This window comes from Protopterus annectens, chromosome 2.part2 (assembly GCF_019279795.1).
Source record: "Protopterus annectens isolate FY-2018-M chromosome 2.part2, PAN1.0, whole genome shotgun sequence".
Lineage (NCBI taxonomy): Eukaryota > Metazoa > Chordata > Ceratodontiformes > Protopteridae > Protopterus > Protopterus annectens.
This window is the reverse complement of record NC_056730.1, coordinates 396,672,816-396,696,770: the sequence shown is the minus strand read 5'-3', so window position 1 is coordinate 396,696,770 and position 23,955 is coordinate 396,672,816. Positions and strand designations below refer to the sequence as shown.

The 23,955-nt window shown below is 39.2% G+C and overlaps 1 protein-coding gene across 1 annotated transcript in view; it reads left to right on the top strand.

Annotated features, from left to right (window-relative positions):
* LOC122795645 (leucyl and cystinyl aminopeptidase) overlaps positions 1 to 23,955 on the top strand; it is a 1,650,338-nt gene that overhangs the window by 1,052,232 nt on the left and 574,151 nt on the right. The window contains exon 12 of the mRNA XM_044063917.1: positions 21,301 to 21,481. Coding sequence (XP_043919852.1) covers positions 21,301 to 21,481 — 181 coding nt within the window. The remainder of the gene's footprint in view (positions 1 to 21,300; positions 21,482 to 23,955) is intronic.

The following is a 23,955-nucleotide window of genomic DNA, read 5'->3' as shown; positions in this document are numbered from 1 at the left end:
CTTCAGAAGAAAGGGTGGAAAAGTGTACAGGAACATTCCCATGTATGGGAGTGGAAAGGCATTTGCCCTTTGCCCTTAAGCAAGGAGTCCTAGAGCAGAACTTCTTCAATTGTCTGTTGTAAATGAAGGCAAACAGGTCTACAATAATTTTCAAGAAGACTCCAGTGTGTAACTTTGATTCGTGGGGCTCTGTCCTGTTTCTTCTCAGCTTGTCTGCCACAGATTTCTGCTCTGACAGAACGGAAGTAGCCTGAAGGGAAGATTTTCCCACAAGGCAAGTTCCCAGGTTTGTTCTGCTAATCAGCAGAGTGGTAAGATGTTCACCCATTTATGTACCACATAACTGTAGTGTTATCTGTGATGACTAACAGAGGTCCTGAAACCAGCAGATGGTTAGGGTTTTGAGTGCATTGATTGATGCTATAATTTCCTTGGCGTTTATTTGCTTATCTTTATACAGCACACTTTACTCATTTAGAGATAGGCGTCAAGCATATATTTATTAAATTATCACTTAAGGCATAGGGGAAACAATACATTAACAGAAAACATATTCATATTTTTTTCCATTTACATTATATATCACATATATTTTCTTTATTTGTAGTTATCACAAGTCCAACATCACAAATTGCTAAATTCCTGCCTTTCTTTAAACCTCACTCCTCTTCCTCAACATTATTCTGCATGTATTGCTCCCACAGTCCCCATTTATTCTTATGTAATTTGTTCCTTCCTTTTTTTTTGTAGATGCCTGTTCCAGTTTATCTCTTTTATAATATTCAGTACTTCAAATACAGTTGGTTTAGACTTTAATTTCTATTTTGTAGTAATTGCTTTTTTCTCAGCCAAGAAAATTAAACTCAGCAGGGCCTTACTATGTCTTAGCAATTCAGATTCTGTGTCCCAGTTCAGAAAATCCTTAGTTACAGCCAATTGCTCACCCACTATTTCTAACAGAGTACTATGTAGACAATTTTTAAAATCTGCCAACTCATTCAATTACCTCTTTCTTCCCATCACACCTCCAACATTTACTATATACAGAAGGAAAAATTCTTTGAAGTCTGCTTGGAATATAAAAATACCTGTGCATACTCTTCCCAAGCAAAGATCCAAACTTTGTTGAATGCTTGTGAACCCCTATGTGCTGATGTCTGATGAGAAGGCATCTGTCAGGCCTGGAGGAAGGGATAAAATCTCTGGTGTTTGGGCCAGCCAAGGGCTTTTTAAGCAGTCAGTCCCAGTGATTTATTACTGCAGCAGTGAAACATGCTGGACATCTGTACTGTATTCATAGGGTTTATAAGTAATTACTTGTTACACAGTGCAGGCAGTCATTGAGATGCATAGTCAACTTTCCCAATTGCCCGAGTGCACTGTCTGGTTATGTGACTTCATCAAGGTCACAAAGTAGGCAAATGGAGGCTGAAGTAATCAAACTCTGGATTACAGGACTTGTAGCCTTAATCCTCTGTGCTGACTGCCAGACCCTTTTCAATACAGGGATCACAACAGCAACAAAATGCTTATTTATGGCAAGAGTACTAAAGCAATTAACTATCTCTTGTGTGGGGAGGTACACAAAAGGAAGAACAGTTTGTTAGCCACTTAGATAAAACTTGTTTGGAGACTAGAGGGCCCTGCTTACCCGACACAAAAGTCACAGATAGCTGTGCAGACTATTTATATGTCTTAGTTCTGGACAAGTAACCCAAGACATACTGTGGACATCTAGCAAATGCAGCACTCTCTTCCTGGTTTGGGAATGTTACTGTAGAACACTGGTAGTTATAGGGATTGTATGGTTTGGTTTAATGATAGATAAGATTCCACCTTAGTTGTAATGGAAGGATTTGTCCTAAGGCAATATACAGTCCATTATCAACAAGGGCACAGACCCCCCAAATCCTTTTTGCCAAGGTAGTGCAACCAGAAAAGCATTCAAGGTAGATACTTGATGTCTGCAGCAGCACTAGGCACTAAGCTAAAAAGACAAAGTGATAACTTTTCAAACAAAAGAAAAATGAAATCAGCTGGATGTAGAACTGTTTTCAGGGGGTATCTGAGATGCAGATAGCTTTAATAAACTAGAGAAGGCCAGAGGAATGGTCCAAGAGGAGGCATACTGCTACACAGACAGGTGTACTTTAATGGAAGAATAGGAGAAGCCACCTTGTAGAAGCTCTGCTAGGTGTCCCAAAATCATGGATTTGAAACTTCCAGCAGCATCCAGACAGAAACTCTATTTTTTCATTCAGATTTAAACATTTTTTTCTCTCGCGCTGAGCTTTCTTGGCTTCCATCAGAATAGGAAAAACCTTTCAGACAACTGGTCCTAATAGGAATCTGGCAAAGATCAGCCATGCTGCCAACCTGAGGCTGGCCAGGCTGGGGTGCAACAACATCCCCTTTTCATGTGCCAGTCAGGTACAGGACAGTGGTGGAAATATTAGCCATTCATCTCCATTTAGCTGTACCACTTGGGAAGACCATGACTGCCTTGGCCACAAAGGAACCAACAGAATAAGCTAGGTCTGGCTTTTCTACTCTTCAACATGATCCTTACTTTAGACAGGAGGAAATGCATCCAAAAGACCTGATATCAGTGGAGTAGAGAAGGCGTCTGCTCTCAGTGTTACCTTGGAGAGATACTTGGTGTGGAACATCTTGATCTGATGATAGAGTTCTTAGGCAAACAGGTTCAGGAATGGGAGTTCTATCTTTCTGTGACAGTAAGATCTTTGATGCAGTTTCCATTCATGATTGTTTCAGTTTGAGGAATCCACTATAACTTATTCAATTACAGTTTTGTAAAGAGCCAACTCACCAAGCTCAACAGGTTGGGCATTCAGTTCAGTAAAAACAAGAAATGTGAGCATTTCCTGCTCCACTGGCATGGAGAGATGAAACCCTGACTACAGTCAAGGCAAGTCAAGTTTGATTAGTGACTTGGATAACTGATGGAGGAATAGGATGGATGTGCCTATCCAGGAGGGGAGGGACGTATTGGGCATAGTCCAGTGAGCTCTGGCAGAGGCCAGGACTCAGGAAAATAGATATCGGAATGAAGGGCCAGATGAAACACATTAAGATATGACTGCCCAGAGACAGGGACCAGAACACGAGTTCAAGTGGTATTCCCACTGCTGGTCCAACCTAAAATATGTGGTGTCAGCACATGGGGGTAGGGAGATAAGACCAGTTAAAAAATCTCCAGATGGTCTGATAACTTCTGCACTAGTTCATCTAACCCCTTGCCTAGATGTGCACTTTTTCCATATTGACTCTGTTCCATGTGTGAAGGTCACCTCGGTATAGGGCCTCTCCCAGTGAAGGGAACATTGGTGCTTCCAATAGGGATGGGACTTGTGGTCAGCTCATACCTTTCAACTGTCCAGATTTTTGTCTCGTATATTTAGTCTTTTTTAAATTTTGTGGTTTTCTCTGAAGTCATTGAGGCTTGAAGTCACCAAGAAATGACAGAAATTTGAGTTTTGAGACTTAATACCCTTCAGAAAATGTACGCTAATGCAAATTCTGTTATTTGAGCAATCTTCTAAGTTTATAAGAGCAATATTTAAAATCTATCCCTGATTTTTTGGGTCTGTGTCCCTTCATTATTTTTGGGTTTGACCACATTTCTTGTCCTTAAAGGTTTAGAGGTATGAGTCAGATACTGGGGAGGCAAAAACTGGGGAAAATGTGAACATATGTTTTCAGGGAGTAAGCCTTCCATAGGTCCATACTACAGTCATACCAACATGAGGAAAAGGGAAATCTGTGAAAACAAATGAATTGCTGCCATTGCACACTTAGAAACCACATTAGTAATGATTTACTATGGAAAACAGTGACAGCAGGATGAGCTTGAGTATTTGGAACCCTATAAGTTTGCACTCTGTGAGGTGTAGAAAAACATTTTATCCAGTGGCAGGAACAGCTTGCATTGCTGTGTATAAAAGTGGGCTTACAAGAATTGTTTGTTATCTCTGGCTCAGGTTTTGACTTGGGTGGAGAGAGGAACTCCCCAGTTGATCAGACAGTGTAATATGCAATTTATTCCCTTCTACGTTCCTCTCTGCAGGAATCTCATAGGTCCATAAGTTAGTACTAGGTTATCTGCCCTCGTGGGCCTTTTTATGCCTATCCAGTTTTCCTTTTTGCGCTTGAATTAACCTATCCCATTTGGTTATAGATTGGCCTTATCCATCCCTTGGTTGAAAATTATGTATTACCGCTAATGAGAATAACTGGGATCATACCAAAGATAATTTGAGGAGACCCATGCATGGGGAATAAAGCATTTAGGAGCTGTTGGTGTCCATTAGTAGAACAGGGGGAAGTTCTGGGGTAAATTCCCATCCATAGATCTAAGTTGAGCTTGAACATGGATAGGGATGAACTTTGTTTTATGTGGATGGGGAATCTGTTTCACAGCGGTGTTTACCCCCTGCAAAATGCACATGTGTTCCAAACCATTCTGCTTATGTTGCAGGAGAAGTTTATATTCCTAGACCAAGGCAAAATTAAGGTATAAAAAGGAATCAAGAAGTCCTGGGGTCCTCAGGATCAATACCAGTAGTGGGATTAGCCATGATGCAGTCTGGCTGGCCCCTGTCCTCCCGTAAGTCAAGCCCAACCCCTCCTCCACCCTCTCCGAAACAATGAGGGCACATGTGCTTCTTTATAAAATGATGAGTAGTAGTCACTTAAGACGTATTGGTGATAACAATACAACACACTTTTACAGTCTTCGGTTCCTAGAAAAATCTTGGTTCAGGGACATCCCACTAGTTCCCAAACATTAGCTGAAGGTTATACCTCAGTTTCTGAAAAAACATGCTAGACTTAATCCAGACTCTTCCTTCTTCCAAGTAAAGAGGGGCCTTGGAGGCTTATTTTGGCCCAAGCTAATAAAGCTGCCTAAGTTAAAGATGCTAACCCTGCAATGACTGCCATCGCTCATTCCTCAAAAAGCACTCATGGTGTCCCTAGATTTGAAAGGGACATTTTTGTGTATTTCCATAGACAGTAATCACAAAAGGTACCCAAGGTTCGCAGGTGGAGGAGAACTCCATCAGACAAAATGTCTGCCTTCAATGATAGCCTTTTGCAGGACAAAGGGAATTCAAATTTATCCCAACCCCTAGATGTCTGATCTTGGTGGAGTACTCCTAGGATGCTTTAAATGTTTTTTTTCCAAATATCTTTATTAATTTTAAACATATTTACAATATACATGTAAAGGAGGAAATAAGATTAATTTTTTTTTATATAACAGTAGACATTTTTCAAATCATCAAAAAACAACTTCAAAATTGTTTCTCATTATGTTTAACTTTTAGCATCTCCAGTCTGTCCCAACAAGAATTTCAAATTTTAACTTATTTACTTTTTTTCATTATTATATGGAATAGTAGCTAATTCTATGACATCATTGAATAATGGAATTGATTCAGATTTCCATTTTCTAGTATTTGGTTTTCTGGCAACTGCTAGGATACCCCAGAACACACATACTGCTTATAACAGAGGGTATGGATGCATTTACCAAAACTGTTGCTCTTGTAAGGTCACATTTATCTGTCCACATTGCCTTAAAGAATTCTTCCAATACTTATCAACTTTTCCACAACCCACAAATAATATGCATCCAATCTGCTTTGATTATTTTACTACATCTCCAGCATTTAGAAAATTCTGACTTACTAAAGTCCCATATTTGAAATGGTGTAATAAAACTTCTAATAATATATTTCCATGTGAAAATTTTCCAATATAAGCTTGAATATAATAAAACTATATATTTTAATATCAAAATTCTTTTTTTCCATTGGATAGATCTTCTGCCTCTGTTGGTCAGTAAAATTTCAAAGTCTTTTGTCAAGGTTATTTTGATTGTTAATTATAAGTTTATAGGATTTAGAGAGACCCTGTTAAATGTAATATGTTGAATAATAGATACTGAGTATTCCAAAATTTTAGGACAATTGTTCTTTTATTGTCATTCATGTAACACAACTGACCTTTACGTTTTTCAGGTTTACTATACATCATCTATGTGTATTATCCATACTATATTTTCTTATTATGTGTTCTCCTGTTAAATGTAATATGTTGAATAATAGATACTGAGTATTCCAAAATTTTAGGAAAATTGTTTTTTTATTGTCATTCATGTAACACAACTGACCTTTACGTTTTTCAGGTTTACTATACATCATCTATGTGTATTATCCATACTATATTTTCTTATTATGTGTTCTACTGTTAACAATGAGTCTTTATCTAAACAGTGTACTGAAGTGTTATATTTTTATTTTTAAGAAGTAATATGTTATTAGAGTTTGACTTTTCCATGAATCCTGGTGTACATGGAGTTGGGAATAATATAAACTTCTATTTTTTAAGTAATGAGAAACTTAAATAGGTTCTGAAAATGTTCAGTATATTTATTCATTGTATAACTTTAATCCAGTTTTACTTTTATATTCTCTTTTGTATTTATTATTCATTTATTTAACATTTGTTGACCTGGAAAGTCTGACTAGGATAGAGCCTATTTTTAGCGGAGGCCTGGGGAGAAATGCTGCAGACACATGTCATTGGAATGTAGGAGGAAACCAGAGTACCTGGAGGAAACCCACGCAAACACAGGGAGAGCATGCAGATTGCGCACAGAAGGCACCCCAGCCAAGAATCGAACCGGAGAACCTCTTGCTGTGAGACGACAATGTTAATCTCCTTACCACTGCGTCATCCAATATAATTGTACATATATAATATATTGTATAGTTTGTAGTAGATATGATATATAATGTATAATTTTAAGTAACCACGAAAACGTATGTATTATTTTTGATTTCATCTTTACATAAATCATTATATGTATATGATTTTTTTTTTAGGATTTGTTTGTGTAAACTCTTCCATTTATTTGTATAATGCAGACTTAACCAAACTGTAATCATATTTAGAATTGTGGCTAAGGACTAGGATTCTAAATCTCGAAAACTTATCCCTCCATGTTCCCATATCCTTATATTAATTTTATATACAATTCTTTGATTTATTGAGTACCACAAAAATTAAATTAACATTTTTTTCTAACTTTTTATTAGCTTCCTATCTTGAAACATGGCAGTTGATTGTAATATATTCAGTATTTTAGGTAAAACAATTTTTAATCAGCATCAGTTTTCATATGTAAAGAAATATGTATTCCATTGTTGGATTAAAGATATACATTATCAAAATACTGAGATAGTGTAATACTATTTACCTTACTAATAGCTCCATTTGCTAATAGTATTAAATATTAACAAATATGTAGTTGGTTTTGAGCTTAACAGAGATTTTCAGTCTAAAATACTGTTATTTGCTGATTAGAACTTATCAGTAGGTGATATCAGCAAGATAATCCGTAAAATTAATAAGGAATTAGATCTGTTTAAATGAATTTATTCAGTGCATATTAAACATAATAACTTTTAAGTTATTTTACTTGAACTGTAAATGCAAATATTAAAAATAAATATAATTTTGATTGGGATAAAAAATGTTTAGAACTTGGGAGTAAATATTTACTCAGACACTAATCTAGGCAGTAGTTCTAACTTTATCATTATTTTTTATTAATACTGTCTGAGTAAATATTTATTTCTAGGTATTTAATATTTTTATTCCAATAAAGTTATATGTATTTTTAATATGTGTATCTGCAGTTTGATTAATTTGCAGGCACATGAAAAAAAAACTTTAGTGGTACTTGAAAAACAGCTGGTGACAGCACATGTACCAGCTGGAAACAAGGATTTCCTTGATGCTGTGTCTCGTATGCTTTAAATGTTTGAACCTCACTCTGAATTGCTTTCAGGAACTAAGAGGAACAGTCAGCAAGGGGAAAGCCTCCTTCCTCCTAAGTGATTTTCATGGCATGCGTCCAGACACCTTTGTGCTGGACCTTCCTCCTTCAAGCAAACTGGAGATGTCAAAGGATCACTTCAACTCCTGCATTCAGAAAAGAAGAGCTCACAGCTAGACAATATCCAAAACTCTTATGATAAATCACTTCTTGCATTTTGATGGTCCCCTTGCCATACTGACATATGGAAAAACTTCAGTGGTACTTGAAAACAGATGGTGACAGCACTTACATTAGCAGGAAACAAAGATTTCCATGCTACCATGTCTCATATAGTGAAGCTTCAAGTACAAAGGACCTGAGAAGATAGGAGGAGAAATACATATATATCAAAGAGCAGGAGAGATCAGCAGTGTGGCTGCAGTAAGGGCTAAAGTATTTAATAGCTTTGTGTGGTATCTAGCTGTAGCAATTCACTTGTTAAATTTGTAGCAAGCAGTTCACTACATCTGTTTAATGGAGCGGACTTGGGAGAGTACCTTTATTTTCTCTGCCCTTGAGATGCAGATGAGAGGGTACAAGATCAAGGAACTGCACAGGGCACTGGATAACTTGGCTGTGGTTCTTTTTATGCCCACAGTGATTTCTGAGCTTAATTTTACCCAGGTCATTTAGCTTCCACCTTTTTTTTTTTTTTTTTGTACAAAACCTCAAAAGTCAGAAAAGAGGGCTCTGTCTCTCTCTGATGTGTATAGGCAACTGAGATTCTATCTACACAGAACTAAAGAATTGAGAAAATTGATAATCTGTCTAATTTGTAAAAGGGAAGTAGGTTAAACCTTTCCAGAAGTAAGCCCTTTCTAAGTAGTTAGCAGATTGTTGCCCTTTGTTACCACCACCATGGGGAACAAATACCAGGCCATATTATGGCACATTCCATTAGACCTGCTGCTGCCACCAAAGCCTTCCTTAGAGGAGTCACTGTTCAGGCCATTCTTGAAGCAGATCCTCCATGCACACCTTTTCCAAACATTATAGCAAGGGAGCTGCATCAGGAGCTAGGCAGGATTTGTCTCTGCTGCCATGCTGAGTCTTTATCTCCTTCCAGCATCTCATTGCTGTGGGAGCCATCCCACCATGTGGTGACTACAGCAGTGAGTAATATGATGAACATAGCACAGTTGTGTTAGGTTCTTACTGTAAATATTGTTTGTATTGCAGTCCAAGCTGCCCCCCCCCCCCCATTTTGTCTGGATTGTCCAGATTAGCTATTGGTTTGGGAGGATACTGTTATCTTTCTTTCTTTCTCCCTATCTACCCTACCAGGCCCTCCATCTCTGATGTATTGAGATTAGGATATCTTGGGGTGGACTTCACCTAGTGGTGGACACTCCACCTGGCCTACCATCCTCTGGTAAATGGGTTTTATTCCCTGGCTTTTGACATGGCAAGAAATATCAGAAGATGGTGCTGGCCGACACATCCTTTATATCACTGATGTCCTTACATCTGTGGGAGGGACTGTCCGGACCAGTGGGAGAGGGTAGAACTCTGGAGGAATGGCCAGCTGATGGTTACTTGCGGGCAGGATACACAAACAAGTGATAACTGCAACAGTGAAACTAGTATAATAGCTGTAGTCTGGGATTTCAGCTGTAAAAAAAAAAAAAAAAAAACGAAAATATATAGAGGCAAGTAGAAAAGATTTTCGTTCTGGGGTGTGTGTCATAGCCTTTCATTTCCTATTTTTGTGTTTCATCAGTTGTCAGAAATGTTTGATTCAGTCCTTAGCAGTTTATCAGTTAAGGAAAGTTTGTCTACAGTATCTAGCTTTCATGCTGGGCAGTGTTTAGTTTCCTTAGCTTCCCTTAAGGTTTTCAGAAAAAGGTGCCTTCCCTTATGTTTTTGACATGGTGGACATTCTTCTCAGAAGCAGTGACTTCAGCTGTAAGGATCTCAGATTTACAGGCCTTATATGTCACCCCTGTCCCCTCAATCTGTACCTGGTTTCCGTGGAGGAAGAGTTTCTTTGAGGACCTGACCCCTCATTTTAGAGGTTGCTACAGAGTCTAATTTTAAATGTATTTTATTTATTTATTTTACATTTGTTGACTGGGATTGTCTGACTGAGCTGAAGAGCACATTTTCAGTGGAGGCCTGGGGAGAAAAGCTCCGACATGTTATACAATTTTCATTATAATTTAGCATTAAACAGCAACGTTACAGGATTATTACAAGGCATTAAGTAGCAATGCAATGTTATAAAGTGTCAGTAATCAGCAGTATAGCAAAACTATTAACAAGATGTATAAAAAGAAATGTGTCATTAAAATGAATATAGTTTTTGGGTTAAGTGGTTGCAAAAAAACAGTTTTATCATACTGTAGTTGCATGAAGGTAAGACAATTACAATAGAATGTTTCTCTAAGGCGATTTGCTTATTACATTTTAGAAGACAGTAGAAAGAGTATTCAAGGAAGATTAGAGAAAGCTAGTGAGAAGAGTGAGTAAAGGGCATAAAGTAGATTAAGGTATGGGAAGTAGGGGATGTTAAGGAGGGAGAGTGCAGTGGCAGGACCAGTGATTTTTAAAGTGCTCTTTGGTGGCTGTCTTAAATTGTTTAGGATGTGTAAGGGTCCTGATTTCTAGTGGGAGCCTATTCTGGGCAATAGTGGGGTGATAGCTGTACATGTTGCATCCAAATTTAGACTTGGGTTTGTAGATTTGTAGTAGGTCTTTGTTAAAGCTTCGGAGAGGTCTGGATGGAGAATAATGGGAGATGAGAGGGGATAGTGCTGGGGAGTAGGAACACTGGTATAGGATAGAATGGATGATCTGGATCTGAGAGAGAAGAAGCTGGTGGGGTAATTCAAGCCAGTTTAGGTGTTTTAAAGAGAGTGATGGGATTTGTAGGTTTGTTGGGCAGCATATCTAGCTACCTTGTTGTAGGTAGATTTGAGTTTGGTCAGGAGTGCTGAGTTAAGATTTGTTAGACTTTGAGAACTGTACATTAGACTGGGTAGAAGGTAGGTAAGAGAGAGAGTAATATTGGCTTCAGAGGTAAGGAATTTCTTGTTATGGTAAAGGAGCCCTAGTTTTGAATGAGTCTTTTTGATACTGTTGTTAACATGCAAGTCAAATTTAAGCTGATCGTCGATGGTTGTGCCTAAAAGCTTAGTGCTGGATTCAACCTGAATGGCTGTGTTATTAAGGGACTATATGGAGAAGGAGGGTTTAATATTGTTGAACTTTTTAGGTCGGAAGAGTAACAGCTTTGTTTTTTTAGGGTTAAGGATGAGCTGGTTGTTGGAAAGCCATGTTTCAACTAAGTTAAAAGATGCCTGAGTAGCTGAGAAGAGCTTAGAGGGAGAGTTGGCTGTGGTGATGACTGCAGAGTCATCTGCTTATTGCACTAAAGATGAATGAGGATAGGAGGTACAGAGCCGATTAGTAAAGATATTAAAAACGTAAAGACCCTAGGATAGACCCATGAGGTACACCCATTTTTACATGGAGAGGAGGGGATAGTGCAGAGTGCCATCTCACTGATTGAGATCTTTCAGTGAGGTAGCTGGAGAACCATACAACAGTATCAGAGGAGAAGTTGAGGTTATGCAGTTTGTGCAGCAGAAGAGAGTGTGAGACAGTGTTGAAAGCTTTTGAGAGGTCAAAGAATAGGCAAGAAATAAGTTTATGATCATCCATGGCTATAGAGACAGTGTTGAGGTAGGATAATAGAGCTGTAGTGGTGCTATGTTTGGGTCTGAAACCATGTTGAGTGGGTTTAAGAAGATGTTCCTGTATTAGATACTGCATAACTTGATTATGAATACATTTTTCTAATACTTTAGAGAGAAGGGCGAGGATAGCGATAGGTCTGAAGCTGGAGATATCAGAGGAGTTACCTCCTTTGTGTATAGATAGAGTGTAGCATTGTTTCCAGATGGAAGGGACTTTAGATTCAGAGATAGAACGATTATAGGATAGACACAGGGAGAGCAAGAGATTCAGCTGCTAGTACAAGAAAAGTGGAAGGAATATTGTCACCTGATGCTGAGCATGGTTTTAATTTAGAGAGTAGAGTTTCTTGCAGCTAGTAGGTACAGGTTTGAGGGAGAAGGTATTTGAGGAGATAGTATTAGGAGTAGGTTCAGAAAAGTTGGAGATGTGAGTAGTAGAGGAGTTTGGGTTAGAGTTCAGTAGCTTAGATATTGAATCGATAAAATAGGTGTTGAGGACAGTGGCAGTTTCTTCAGATGTCTTGTGTGGGCATGGATTTGGGGAGCTAAGATTACCAGGATGTAATATTTGGTCAATAGAGTTCCAGAATATTTTAGGATTAGATTTTAGAGCTGTGGGAGGTTTGTTATAGAAGCCCTTTTTATCTTTGTTTACGCGTTTTTTTGTCAGATTTCTGAGTTCTTTATATTTTTGCAAGTCTGCAGGGAGCTTAGTTTGTGACCATTTTTCCATAATTTGTCTCTAGTTATCACAAGGGTATGAGTGGCTTTTGAAAGCCACGGAGATATGGTGGACTTAATTCAGACTTTGCGAGGGGGGCAACTGAGTCTAAGATGCTAAGGAAGGTGGAGCTGAAAGCTAGAACTGCTTCTTCTAGTGGGAGTTTGGTAAGGAATTTCCAGTTGACTTTAGAGAGGAGGACATTAAAGGTTTCTGGATGGAAGTTAGAAAGTTTTGCAACAAGTGATAAATCTAGGAGGTTTTGAGAAGTGGGGAGTGAACCTAAGCACTTTTATAGGGGAGTGATAGCTCAGGGTGTTTGGTAGGATTTCAGGGCTATGATATTAGGAAGGATTCGATACAATTACCCAGTCAATAAGAGTACTAGATGTGTGAGAGTTGTTTGTATAACTAGGTTGGGAGATTAGCTGTGTAAAGCCATATAAATTAATATGAGTATTAGAGTTTGGATTACTAAGAGTTAACCAGTTAATGTTGACATCCTCAGGGAAGATAGTTTCATTGGGGATGTGTTGCGAAAAGTATGAAAGAATATATTCAAGCAGAAGAATGTTGTCTCTTGGAGGAATATAGATGGCTGCTACTGTGATAGTAGTGTGGTCATTTATTTTAAGGTTAGCTGTAAGTAGTTCAGCAGGAGAAAAGGATGGGATAGGTTTCATAATACTTGCAATGGTGAACTGGTTGGAGTAGAGGATGACTACGCCACCCCCTTTTTTGTTTTCGTGGTCTATGTGGAGTATATTATAACCAGGGGGAGAATGTCTTTAACTGAGGTTTGGGGTTTTAGCAAAGTCTCAGTTAGGGTGATGACATCAGGGTTGTGGAAGGCTATCCAGGCATGGATTTCACTAACTTTGTTTAGAATACTACTGGCATTCATAGAGTAAAATGAAATATGTTTGTTTCGAGAAATAAATAAAAAAAAATACATAAATAAAAATAAAATAATAAATAAATAGTCTAAGGATTTGCCAATGTCTGTCAAAGAAGGGAGTACCCTTTGAAGTGACCAGCTGTTTGTTTCTGAGAGTTTACATGAGCTTTGTTTGGCTTTTTGAATTTCTGGTTTTCCCTGTCTTGTTTGCCATGGGTATGGGAAGGAGTTGCCAGGTTTACCCAAGTCTCATTCAAGTAGAGCTGTTGCTGCGTCAACAGCCTTTTTCCATAAGACATCCAGAGGTGACATCTATATAACCACAATCTGGTCCTTTTTGAACACCTTTGTTAGACATTATAAACTAGACATTGCTTCCAGATCTTCCTTCACAGCTGCAGTGATCAGTGGTTCATTTCCAGTTTGCCAGCTGTTTTGGGGACTCAACTATGGGCTCTCAACTGAAATATTTTTGTCTTACTGGACTTCATCCTACTGGCGTAGCTCCCCATTACTTTATGTCCATGCCAGGTCTACCAGTCAATCCCCCAACACCCCCTGACTTACTCTGGCATTTCTGGGACTGGTTGTGGATTCTAAGGCTGCCATGCTGACTTGTCCATCTGTATTTCCATTTTGGGGGGTTAGGCTGTACCCACTTTCCTTTTCCTACTCCCCATACTTGTCAACTATATTTGAGGACAAACTCCCCTGTTTAAACCACACCTATGCTTAGGAAACATCCAGGACCCGGCCACCTAGGACAGGCATACCCATCCCTCTATGCTGCTCTGTCAGTCGCATGAGCTGCTAATCAAACAAAGGTTGCCTGGGCTGTAGTCGGGTCTTTATCCTTCTACACCATTGGAACAGCCCTGCTTGAAATCTTCTATGGAAAAAATCTGAAAGTTGTGTGCTTGCAGTAAGTCATTCTTTGTTTACCATCCAACTTTCCATCTTCCCTGTCCCATGCAGGGAAAGATTTACTCGTTCTACATATGTAGTGCTTTTATGCTGGTCAGAAACTGTAAATAGAAGTGAGAGGTGCTGGGTATCTTGGGCAGGTGAAGATGCAAAAATAGCATAGGAAACATGCACAGAGTAAGGTTAGCAAAGACTGAATTCTACAACAGATGTAATGTTACGGTAAATGCATTTTGTTTGCATCCTTGTATTCAAGGTTATTCACACTTTTTGTAGTTATTGTTTTCATTGTGTGTATTTACTATAGTTTATATTATTATAGTTGTCTGTCTACAGCAGATACTGTCCCTGCTGTTAATGCAAGCTGAAAGAACGGAAAAGAATGAGACAAAACAGTAGCTATACAGTACCTCATGCCACCTGCATCATTGCCTAAGCATGGGCTTTATTTAGACTTGTCCTTCATGTCTACTGGGAATATGCCACTGCTATGAATTAATTGTGACCACCAATTAAAACAAAAGGTATATAAACCTAGTTGTAGTGCTTTACTTTTGCAGTGACTTCTCTTTGAAGCTGTCTTGTTATGACAGCTTTATTTACAACTGCAGTTTCAAAAGTAAACTGTAACTGCTGAGGTGCTGTTAGGATTAGTCCTACCACTAAGGCATTTAAGTTTTAGTTTGTAGATAGTACTCTCATTAAAGGGGAGTAGCTCACTGAGTATGTGATATTTTGCTTGTAAGAAGTGCATATTCGCTATAAGGGGAAGATGCATGGTACATCTAGGAAGGACGGCTTAGTTATATCTAAAATAAGCTCACATAGCATTGGTCCCAAACAAACTCACCAATAATGGAATCAAATTCAACAGTAGTATGCACCAAATAATACCAGAGCACTCCAGCCATCATCATCTTCTTTTGGCTGTTCCCGTTAGGGGTCGCCACAGCAGATCATCTGTTTCCATTTCTTCCTGTCCTCTGCATCTTGCTGTGTCACACCAACCACCTGCATGTCCTCTCTCACCACATCCATAAACCTTATCTTAGGCCTTCCTCTTTTCCTGTTACCTGGTACCTTCATCCTTAGCATCTTTTTCCCAATATACTCAGCATCCCTCCTCAGCACATGTCCAACCCAACATAATCTAGCCTCTCTGGCTTTGTCTCCAAACATTCCAACCTGGGCTGACCCTCTAATATACTTATTCCTAATTCTGTCCACCCTCGTCACACCCAGTGCAAATCTTAGCATCTTTAACTCTGCCACATCAAGCTCAAACTCCTGCCTTTTTGTCAGTGCCACTGTCTCCAACTCATATAACATAGCTGGTCTCACTACCCTCTTGTAGACCTTCCCTTTCACTCTTACTGGTACTCACCTGTCACAAATCGCCCCTGGCACTCTTCTCCACCCACTCCATCCTGCCTGTACTCTCTTCTTCACCTCTCTTCCACACTCACCGTTACTCTGAACTATTGATCCCAAGTATTTAAACTCATCCACCTTTGCCACCTCTACTCCTTGCATCCTCACCATTCTTCTATCCTCCCTGTCATTCATACACATATAGTCTGTCTTAGTCCTGCTGACCTTCATTCCGCTTCTCTCTAGAGCATATCTCCATCTCTCCAGGGTCTCCTCCACCTGTTCCCTACTCTCACTACAGATCACAATGTTATCTGCAAACATCATAGTCCACGGGGACTCTTGTCTGATCTCGTCTGTCAACCTGTCCATCACCATTGCAAATAAGAAAGGGCTCAGAGCTCATCCTTGATGTAACCCCACCTCCACCTTAAACGCATCTGTCACTCCCACTGCAGACCTCACTGCTGTCACACTACCCTCATACATATCCTGTACCCCTCTTACATACTTCTCTGACACTTCCGACTTCCTCATACAATACCACAACTCCTCTCTAGGCACCCTGTCATATGCTTTCTCTACGTCTACAAAAACACAATGCAACTCCTTCTGACCTTCTCTGTACTTCTCCATCAACACTGTCAGAGCAAACATCGCATCTGTAGTGTTCTTTCCTGGCATGAAACCATACTGCTGATCACTAATCATCACATCTCTTCTTAACCTAGCTTCCACTACTCTTTCCCATAACTTCATGCTGTAACTGATCAATTTAATCCCTCTGTAGTTACTACAGCTCTGCACATCACCCTTATTCTTAAAAATTGGTACCAAAACAGTTTTTCTCCATTCTTCAGGCATCCTCTCAATCTGGTTAAAAACTCCACTGCCATTTCACCTAAACACCTCCATGCTGCCACATGTATGTCATCTGGACCAACAGCCTTTCCATTCTTCATCCTCTTCATAGCTGTCCTTACTTCCTCCTTGCTAATCCATTGTACTTCATGATTCACTATCCCCACATCATCCAACCTTCTCTCCCTCTCATTCTCTTCATTCATCAACCCCTCAAATTACTCTTTCCATCTCCTCAACACACTCTCCTCGCTTGTGAGTATATTTCCCTCATTATCCTTTATCACCTTTACCTGCTGCACATCTTTCCTAGCTTGGTCCCTCTGTCTAGCCAATCGGTACATATCCTTTTTCCCTCCTTAGTGTCCAACCTTCCAGAGGACTCCAGCCAGTTTAATAAATTTTCTTAGTTTAATCCACAGACTGCAACATAAAACAATTTCATTACGAAGTACACTGCTTTCATCCTGTATATTTCAGGACGTCATCAGAACATCGATTTAGTTCAAAACCACATTTAAATATAAGTTAATAAATGTCATGTGATCCATATCATCCTGTCATACCCCTTCACTTAAAACACTTAAAAATGCTTAAAAAACAATACCTTGGAAAGTACATTCTTTGTAATAATTACTTTCAGTACAATGAAAACAGTGCACTAAGCTCGGTTAACTGGCACCCATGGGGATTGGTAGATGCCAGATAACTGTAGTTTCTGGTTGCTTGAGAGTTATTAAAAACAGGCCTGACTAATACTGTACTCTATAGTATTTGTTTGGTTTGACATGCTCTCAGGTTGAGGAGATAGAGAATTTATTCCTAGCTTCCTTTTTATAACTCTAACACTCTAAAAATGTATGGTATTTTTCTGTGGGGGGACAGAAAGTGCAGCACATGAAAATTGTACTGTATTTCTTCAATATTTTTTGCTGTTCGCTTGAGTGTGCCAGTTGCTTGAGTTCTGGTTAACTGAGAGTTTAATGTATTGTACAATAATTGTATTTTGTTATAGTTTTAAAGCTGGAGCAATTAATATGTTTGTTTAAACGGAGGGTAGCATTTAATTTCATCTGCCACCATAGTTCTTTACATTCTCAGAATATTTTCCATTGTCCTCCCCCATCATCTTTTGGTAAAACTTCAATAATCAGTTTAAAAACGACCAGATACTGCAGTACAGGAAACCAAGCAGTTTAATAGTAGAAACTGTTAGCGCTTTCACCCGTAGGCTTCTTCAGACAGTTACAGAAAAAAGACATACTATCTCAATTTAAATACTAGAGAAATGCTGGCAATAGGTTAAAACTGAGCACATGTCAAAAGCCATTCACTACACATTTAAAAGAGCAAAACACATTATACATAACAAGGCAAACAAGCGCTAAACATTAAAAAGATTTAAATAGTTAAAAACATGTAAAAACATATAAAGACTATTACATAAAAAGCATATTCTAAAGCTAAAATGCAGAAGAGATTGTACATTTCATGGCTACAGTACATTATGGTCTAAAACATCTCCTATTCCTTAGTGCAGGGGTTATGTTCACTTTCTCATTAAGTCCTGGGAACTTATCTGCCCTGCATCTAATAATCCAATGCATCTCTTTCTCCAAAGTACAATTGATAATATCTCCTCCCCTCTTATTCAAATGTATCACCTCCATAACACAAAACAGAAAGGTATGTTGTGGACCAGTCGCTAAAACATGTCTGGCTAATGCGTTGGTGGTATTAGCTACCCTAATCTGATACATATGTTCCCTCATCCGTTCCCTTAAGGTCCTATTGGTTTTGCCTATATAGAACGAAGTACAGGCAGAGCACCTAGCCAGATAAACATCATTAGAGTTTAAACAATTTGTACCTGTAGAAAACTTAAACTCATACTTCGTAACAGGATGGAGGAAGGAATTCCTAGTGTCTATCAACGCACACTGGTTACAACGTCCACATGGATGTGTATTCCGAACTAATTCATCAACACGACGTAAGACAGGTGGTATAGTCCTGTGGCACAGCATACTCTTTATATTAGGTTTATTCTTATAGCTAATCAAAGGCTTTGAACCTACAATATTCTTAACCACGGGATCCAAAGTCAAAATCTCCCATCTATCCTCCATAAAATTCCTAATAAACCTCGCATCCTTAGTATAAAAAAGAGGGGCCCTTACAAACTGGTCCTTTGGTGGGGGAGAGAGAGGGGTAAAGTTGGCACTGAATCTGTTGGCCAGTATATTGGCAATATCTGTTGGCTCAGTATAGGAGGTGCCATTGTGCAACAGCTCCAAGCAAGTCTGGGTATTGCCATGGAGATTCTTTATATAACTATAGAAGGCCTTGTGGTTGTCTTTACTATCTGCTGCAATTCTGTTTTCATAGCTAGCTTTATAGGGTTTGATGAGGAATTTCAACTTTGTTGTGGCTAATAAGGGAGTTTTTCCAGTCTTGGGACTTCACCTTATTTTTAGAGTTTGTTTATGGCAGGGGACCACCAGATTGGCTTCCTTTTTTTGGAGGAGAGCGTCTTGGTTCTGTTGGGTATGGTGAGATTCATGCATTTGTGTACATATTCGTACAGGGCATTAGTGTATAATTTGACGGTCATTCAGCTGTTCTCCAGTTGCATGGGTGCTGTGAAGTTAGCCACCTCTTTTTTTTTAGGAGCCCAAAGTTAGCTTTGGAGAAATTTTTCATGGTGGTTACCTTTTCGAGGGGGTGGAGTGGGTGGGAGGGATGTGAAGTTCCAAGGTGATTAGTTTGTGGTCGGATCTAACCAGGAAGGAGTTGACTATTGGTACCAAGCAAAGGTCACCCCTGTTAGTAATGACCAGGTCAAGAATGTTGCTACCTCTAGTGGGGGTAAGAATGAGCTGGTCCAGGGCATTGGAATTAATGAATTTCAGGAAACGTTGGGCAGGTGTATTGGTACATGAGTATATTTCCCAGTTAATGGAGGGGTAGTTGAAGTCACCCAGTATGAGAGTGTTAGATTGGACCCTACTATTCTCCAGGGTGCTTAGGAACATAGAGTGTGAGTCTTGAGTCATGGTTGGGGACCTATAGTAGGCTACAACCTGAATCTCTGTCTTACCCAATGTTAGCTGCACCTGAAGTATCTCTGATGCATCATGTTGGGCTACCAGTCTGGAGGTGTGCACATCCTTTATGAATATGGAAACACTACCGCCTTTGGAGCTTCAGTCCAAGTTCTGGGGCCGAAAGTTACAGAATGAGTTATAGCCTGGTAGTGCAGGGGTGCCATCTGCTGCCTTGAACCAGGTCTCTGTTATAGCACAAATATCGATGTTCTCCATTTTAAGGAGTTCTTCGAGCGAGTGCATTTTAAGATTTTGACTTCTAGCGTTGAGCAGCATAAGCCTCAGATTGCATTTGTTTGTAGGTGTTACGGTGGTAATTTGGTGTTTGGAACACCATCTAAAAAAGGCACAGTAGGGGTGGCAAGAGCCTTGGCCAGTATCCGGAAGCCCAGGGGTGACAGATGAAGGCCATCTCTGGCAAAGCATCTAGGTCTGTCAGTCATGTCACCCCAGGCAGACAGATACTGGATCCCTTTAGAATGACACCAGAAACTTAGCCAATTGTTGAAATCAATAATTTTCTGCTTGTACTCTGGTATCATTCTGGGTGATGGTAGGAGGCTGCTTAAGGCTGGGGTCATACCCGTCTGGGCTACATAATCTGAGAGCTCCTCCATGTCTCTCTTCATGTAGTCCAGGAAGGTACGTCTCAGGTCATTCACACCCACATGTACAATGACAGAGTCATGTTGTACCTCTTGTTGAGGGACCTGAGTGCATGCGTCATGTGGTGGATCCTGGCACGTGGCAGGCAGCTGACTGTTACTTTCACCTTATTCAGCCTAGTGAGTGAGACATCAGTGTGCCTCACTATCGAGTCACCTATGACTAGTGTGTTGGGCATGCTGTTTTGCCTTAGGGGCTTTAGTTGAGTGGCACACTGTTTAGGAGAGTTATGTGTCTCATGATTAGTGTTGTGTTGTGGTGGTCGAGTGCGTTTGTGCCTTGGAGGTCTCTGCTGTTTGTGTAGATTTTTATAGAGAACCTCTGCGAAGGCGGGTGTGTGGTTTGTGTTTTTATGTGAAGGCAGTGCTGGTGTGTGTTCTGGAGGGCTATGTCTTCCATGTGTTGTGGTGCAAGTGTTGGTGTTGACCTTCTCCTCTTGACCAGCTATTTCGGTCTTGGCTGCAGAGTTCATGGCTTCCAATTTGGATATAATAAGTGCATCTTTCGCAAGTCTGAGTGTTGGGAGGAGGTATGAGGAGAGGGTTGTCGGTGTACATGAGGCAGTTGCTACATTGACTCAGGATGCCCAAGCTCATCAGGCTAATAGGAGAAAGCACAGGGAGCTGACCTTTAGACAAGCCTGGAGTGGTGGGCATTAATAATAAGTACTGAGCTGTTTCCTTGTAGAACGTTTAGTGCTGGTAGCACTGTTGTGTGCTACAATCATTGCTACAAGAAGTCTGGTAAAGTGCTTGACTAATAATCTAATAAAAGTGCAGGAGGGCAGAGAACTAGCAGATCTAAGGGAAAAATTGAAAGAAATGATAAATTTTGTCTTAAATAGTTGTCATTGTATCCATTGTACCACGGTGGCTGTGTTTCATGCAGCAGTGGCAGTGTTTTTGCTACAGTGCTTTGCAACATTTTACTATGATGAAGAACTTCCTAGTAAAAGAAAATGTTGTTCAAGGATGATGATGGTGATGAAACTTTGAGAAAGAATTAATCTGTAATTTTTGGAAATAATAGGTACTAGTCTGATATATGTATGTGGTTCTCACCTGTCTAGTTTGTTTTTAAAGTGTTTTACTTGAAACAAAGTATTTACCTGTCAACTAACATTATCTGTCTCATCCTTCCATTAGGCTCCTTGTCCATTGCATCAGAGGTAAGCTGGATCAAGTTTAACGTGAAGATGAGTGGGTATTACATGGTGGACTATGGAGACCATTGGCATGCACTGATAGAACAGTTACAGCATAATCATAGTGTCTTTCATCCCAGTGACAGAGCTGATCTCATCAACAGTATATTTCGGTTGGCCAGGTAATTTATACGCACTAAGAGCTTGTTATATTTGTATACAATTTACTTGTCTGAATTCTTTCAATTCAGTAGCATTTTGTCAGCTGATTAGTTGTAGTAAACTTAGAGACTTTCTAATAGCCAGTCAGCACAACCCTGGATATGTGAAGTTACTCTGAATATTTTTTCTGTTGATACAGCTTTATGCGTTCCACTTTGGTATTTGGGTACCCCGTAGGATATTTTTTCTTAGGTTCGTAGTGTAATGGCCCTGGAGACTTTACAAGCCTAGGCCATTGAAGTGCCCTGACATCGTTAGATTTGTTGAAATATTTTATTTTGGGATCATTCATCTTCCCTCATCATTTGACAGTAGGGTAATGAAAACTAGGATAATACGTTTTCAGAATGCAGCATTGACCAACTGTACCAGCCGGTGCATACACAACATTTGCTGCTTTATTGGGAAACTCCATGTAAATATTTGCCTGTATCATTTTTTTTTTGTAGGAGTTTTTCCTTTTTTCTTCTTATGTAATTTGTTTTGTAAACTTATGCATTTTTCACTTCTGTAGCACATTTGTTTTACCTTTATACTTGTACTTTAAATTTTTTAAAAAAATATTGTACAACCCTTCATTTTGGAGATTTTCTCCTCGAGTCTCCGCTGAAAAAGGGCATTAGCTTAAGACGGACTAACCTGGTTAATAAATGTCAAATAATAATAATCAGTGGGTTAAATCTACACTTGCTTCCTGAACTGGTTAATGAAGGTAATAATTTAGACTTCTGCAAGTAACTCCTTTGGGTATTACATGTAATAGTGGTATTTCTCCTGCAGTCTTCCTGCTGATGTACTGTTATTCCATGTAGTCACTGTCTCCAATCATGATCTTCCCAAGCCCGAATGATTAATAACATGATACTTTCATATAACAAATCCAGTATCATTTCCATCCTTTCCATTTTTGTTGGTGTCTGATTCATAGCAGTTAAAGTATAACATGCTATTTCAGAGCTGATTTTAACGTTTGACTTCATCACCAAATTCAGCTTGTTACCCTTGCAGTTGATCATAAGGAAAAAATTCCACCTGTCTAGTGTTTTTGCTTGGATTCAAATGTTCATAGGTGGGCTAACGACCACAAGGGCCTTTTTAATCCTAGCCATGCATTCCAAATTTCTGACAAGTTCTGATAGGCTTGATAAGTGTAAACAGGGGGTAGGGAGATGAACCATTCACAGGTTACCTTTGTCCGTTAAGAGACATAGGTGCCAAACCAGGGATGAATTTCTGGTTTTCCGTCCAATTGTCCAAGTTGCACTCTTACTATGCTAGGGAGGAACTCTGTTTCACATGGATGGGGAGCCTGTTCTATAGATGCAGTAGTCTCTGGGATACATACCTATCTCTCCAGCAGGACCTATTTATATCACAGGCAAGGTTTACGTCTTTAGAACAGGTAATTCTGGTGCTGTTTGTTTTGTGGATATGCAGGAGGTCCATTAGAATGGGGTCTGACAATGCCAGGTTAGTAATGTAACAACATAAAATGAATGGTTTTCTGGGAATGTGATTCTGCCAGTAACAGAATGTAACTCAAAGTCTTCTTTACTGCAAGAAAAGTTGCCACAGTGAAGATATCATTTTTCTCGGAGGGGAGCTGTCTTCGGACTTGTAAATCCAAGGAGAAGGTGTATTGTGAAGAAGAGAAGATAGATTGAAGAAAATCCGCATGAGGAAAGGAGTACCAGTTAAGATCTGTGTTTCTCCCTTGATTTGTTGATGTACCTCATTAGTTAGTGGGATCTGTATTCTCTGAGTGCTCTTTTAAGAAGTGAAAAGCAGGCTAGCAAGTACGGTAGATGCCCAGATAAACCAAACGTGATGAAAAGAGAAATAATCCAGCACCCTGAGCATGAGTAGCAATAAAAATCTTTTATTATGAACCAAACCAGTTTCAGCAACTAGCTTTATTCAGTGGCTTATTTGAAAACTCACAATAAGTCATATTTATAGGAAATACTGAGTGACCTGACATCACTTCCTGTATACCAACAATATAACCACAAAAAAATTAATATTATAAATTGACAGCGAATAAATGCAAAAGTTAAAACATACAATTGATTTAGAAAAATAATGTTGTTTAGCTATGGCCATCCATGATACAATAATGTGGAATGCCATGTAGATACTAATAAATGTAATGACCTACATGCAATTAACCAAAAAATATTTCTGACATGATACAGTTATTAATACAATATAATAGTGATTAATAACACTATGTAATTCATTGCAGTTTGTTATTAAGACCTGGTGGAAACAAACCACCTAGTTTGACTATCCATTTGGTTTCCTTGTTATCCAATAATTTGTGCCATCCTGTTTTATACATTCTGTTACCAACATTTCTGTCAATACAAATAAAGGAAAATTGGGCCGTTTTGTGTATGATAGAATGTTTGTATAGTGCATTGGTGGACCTAGC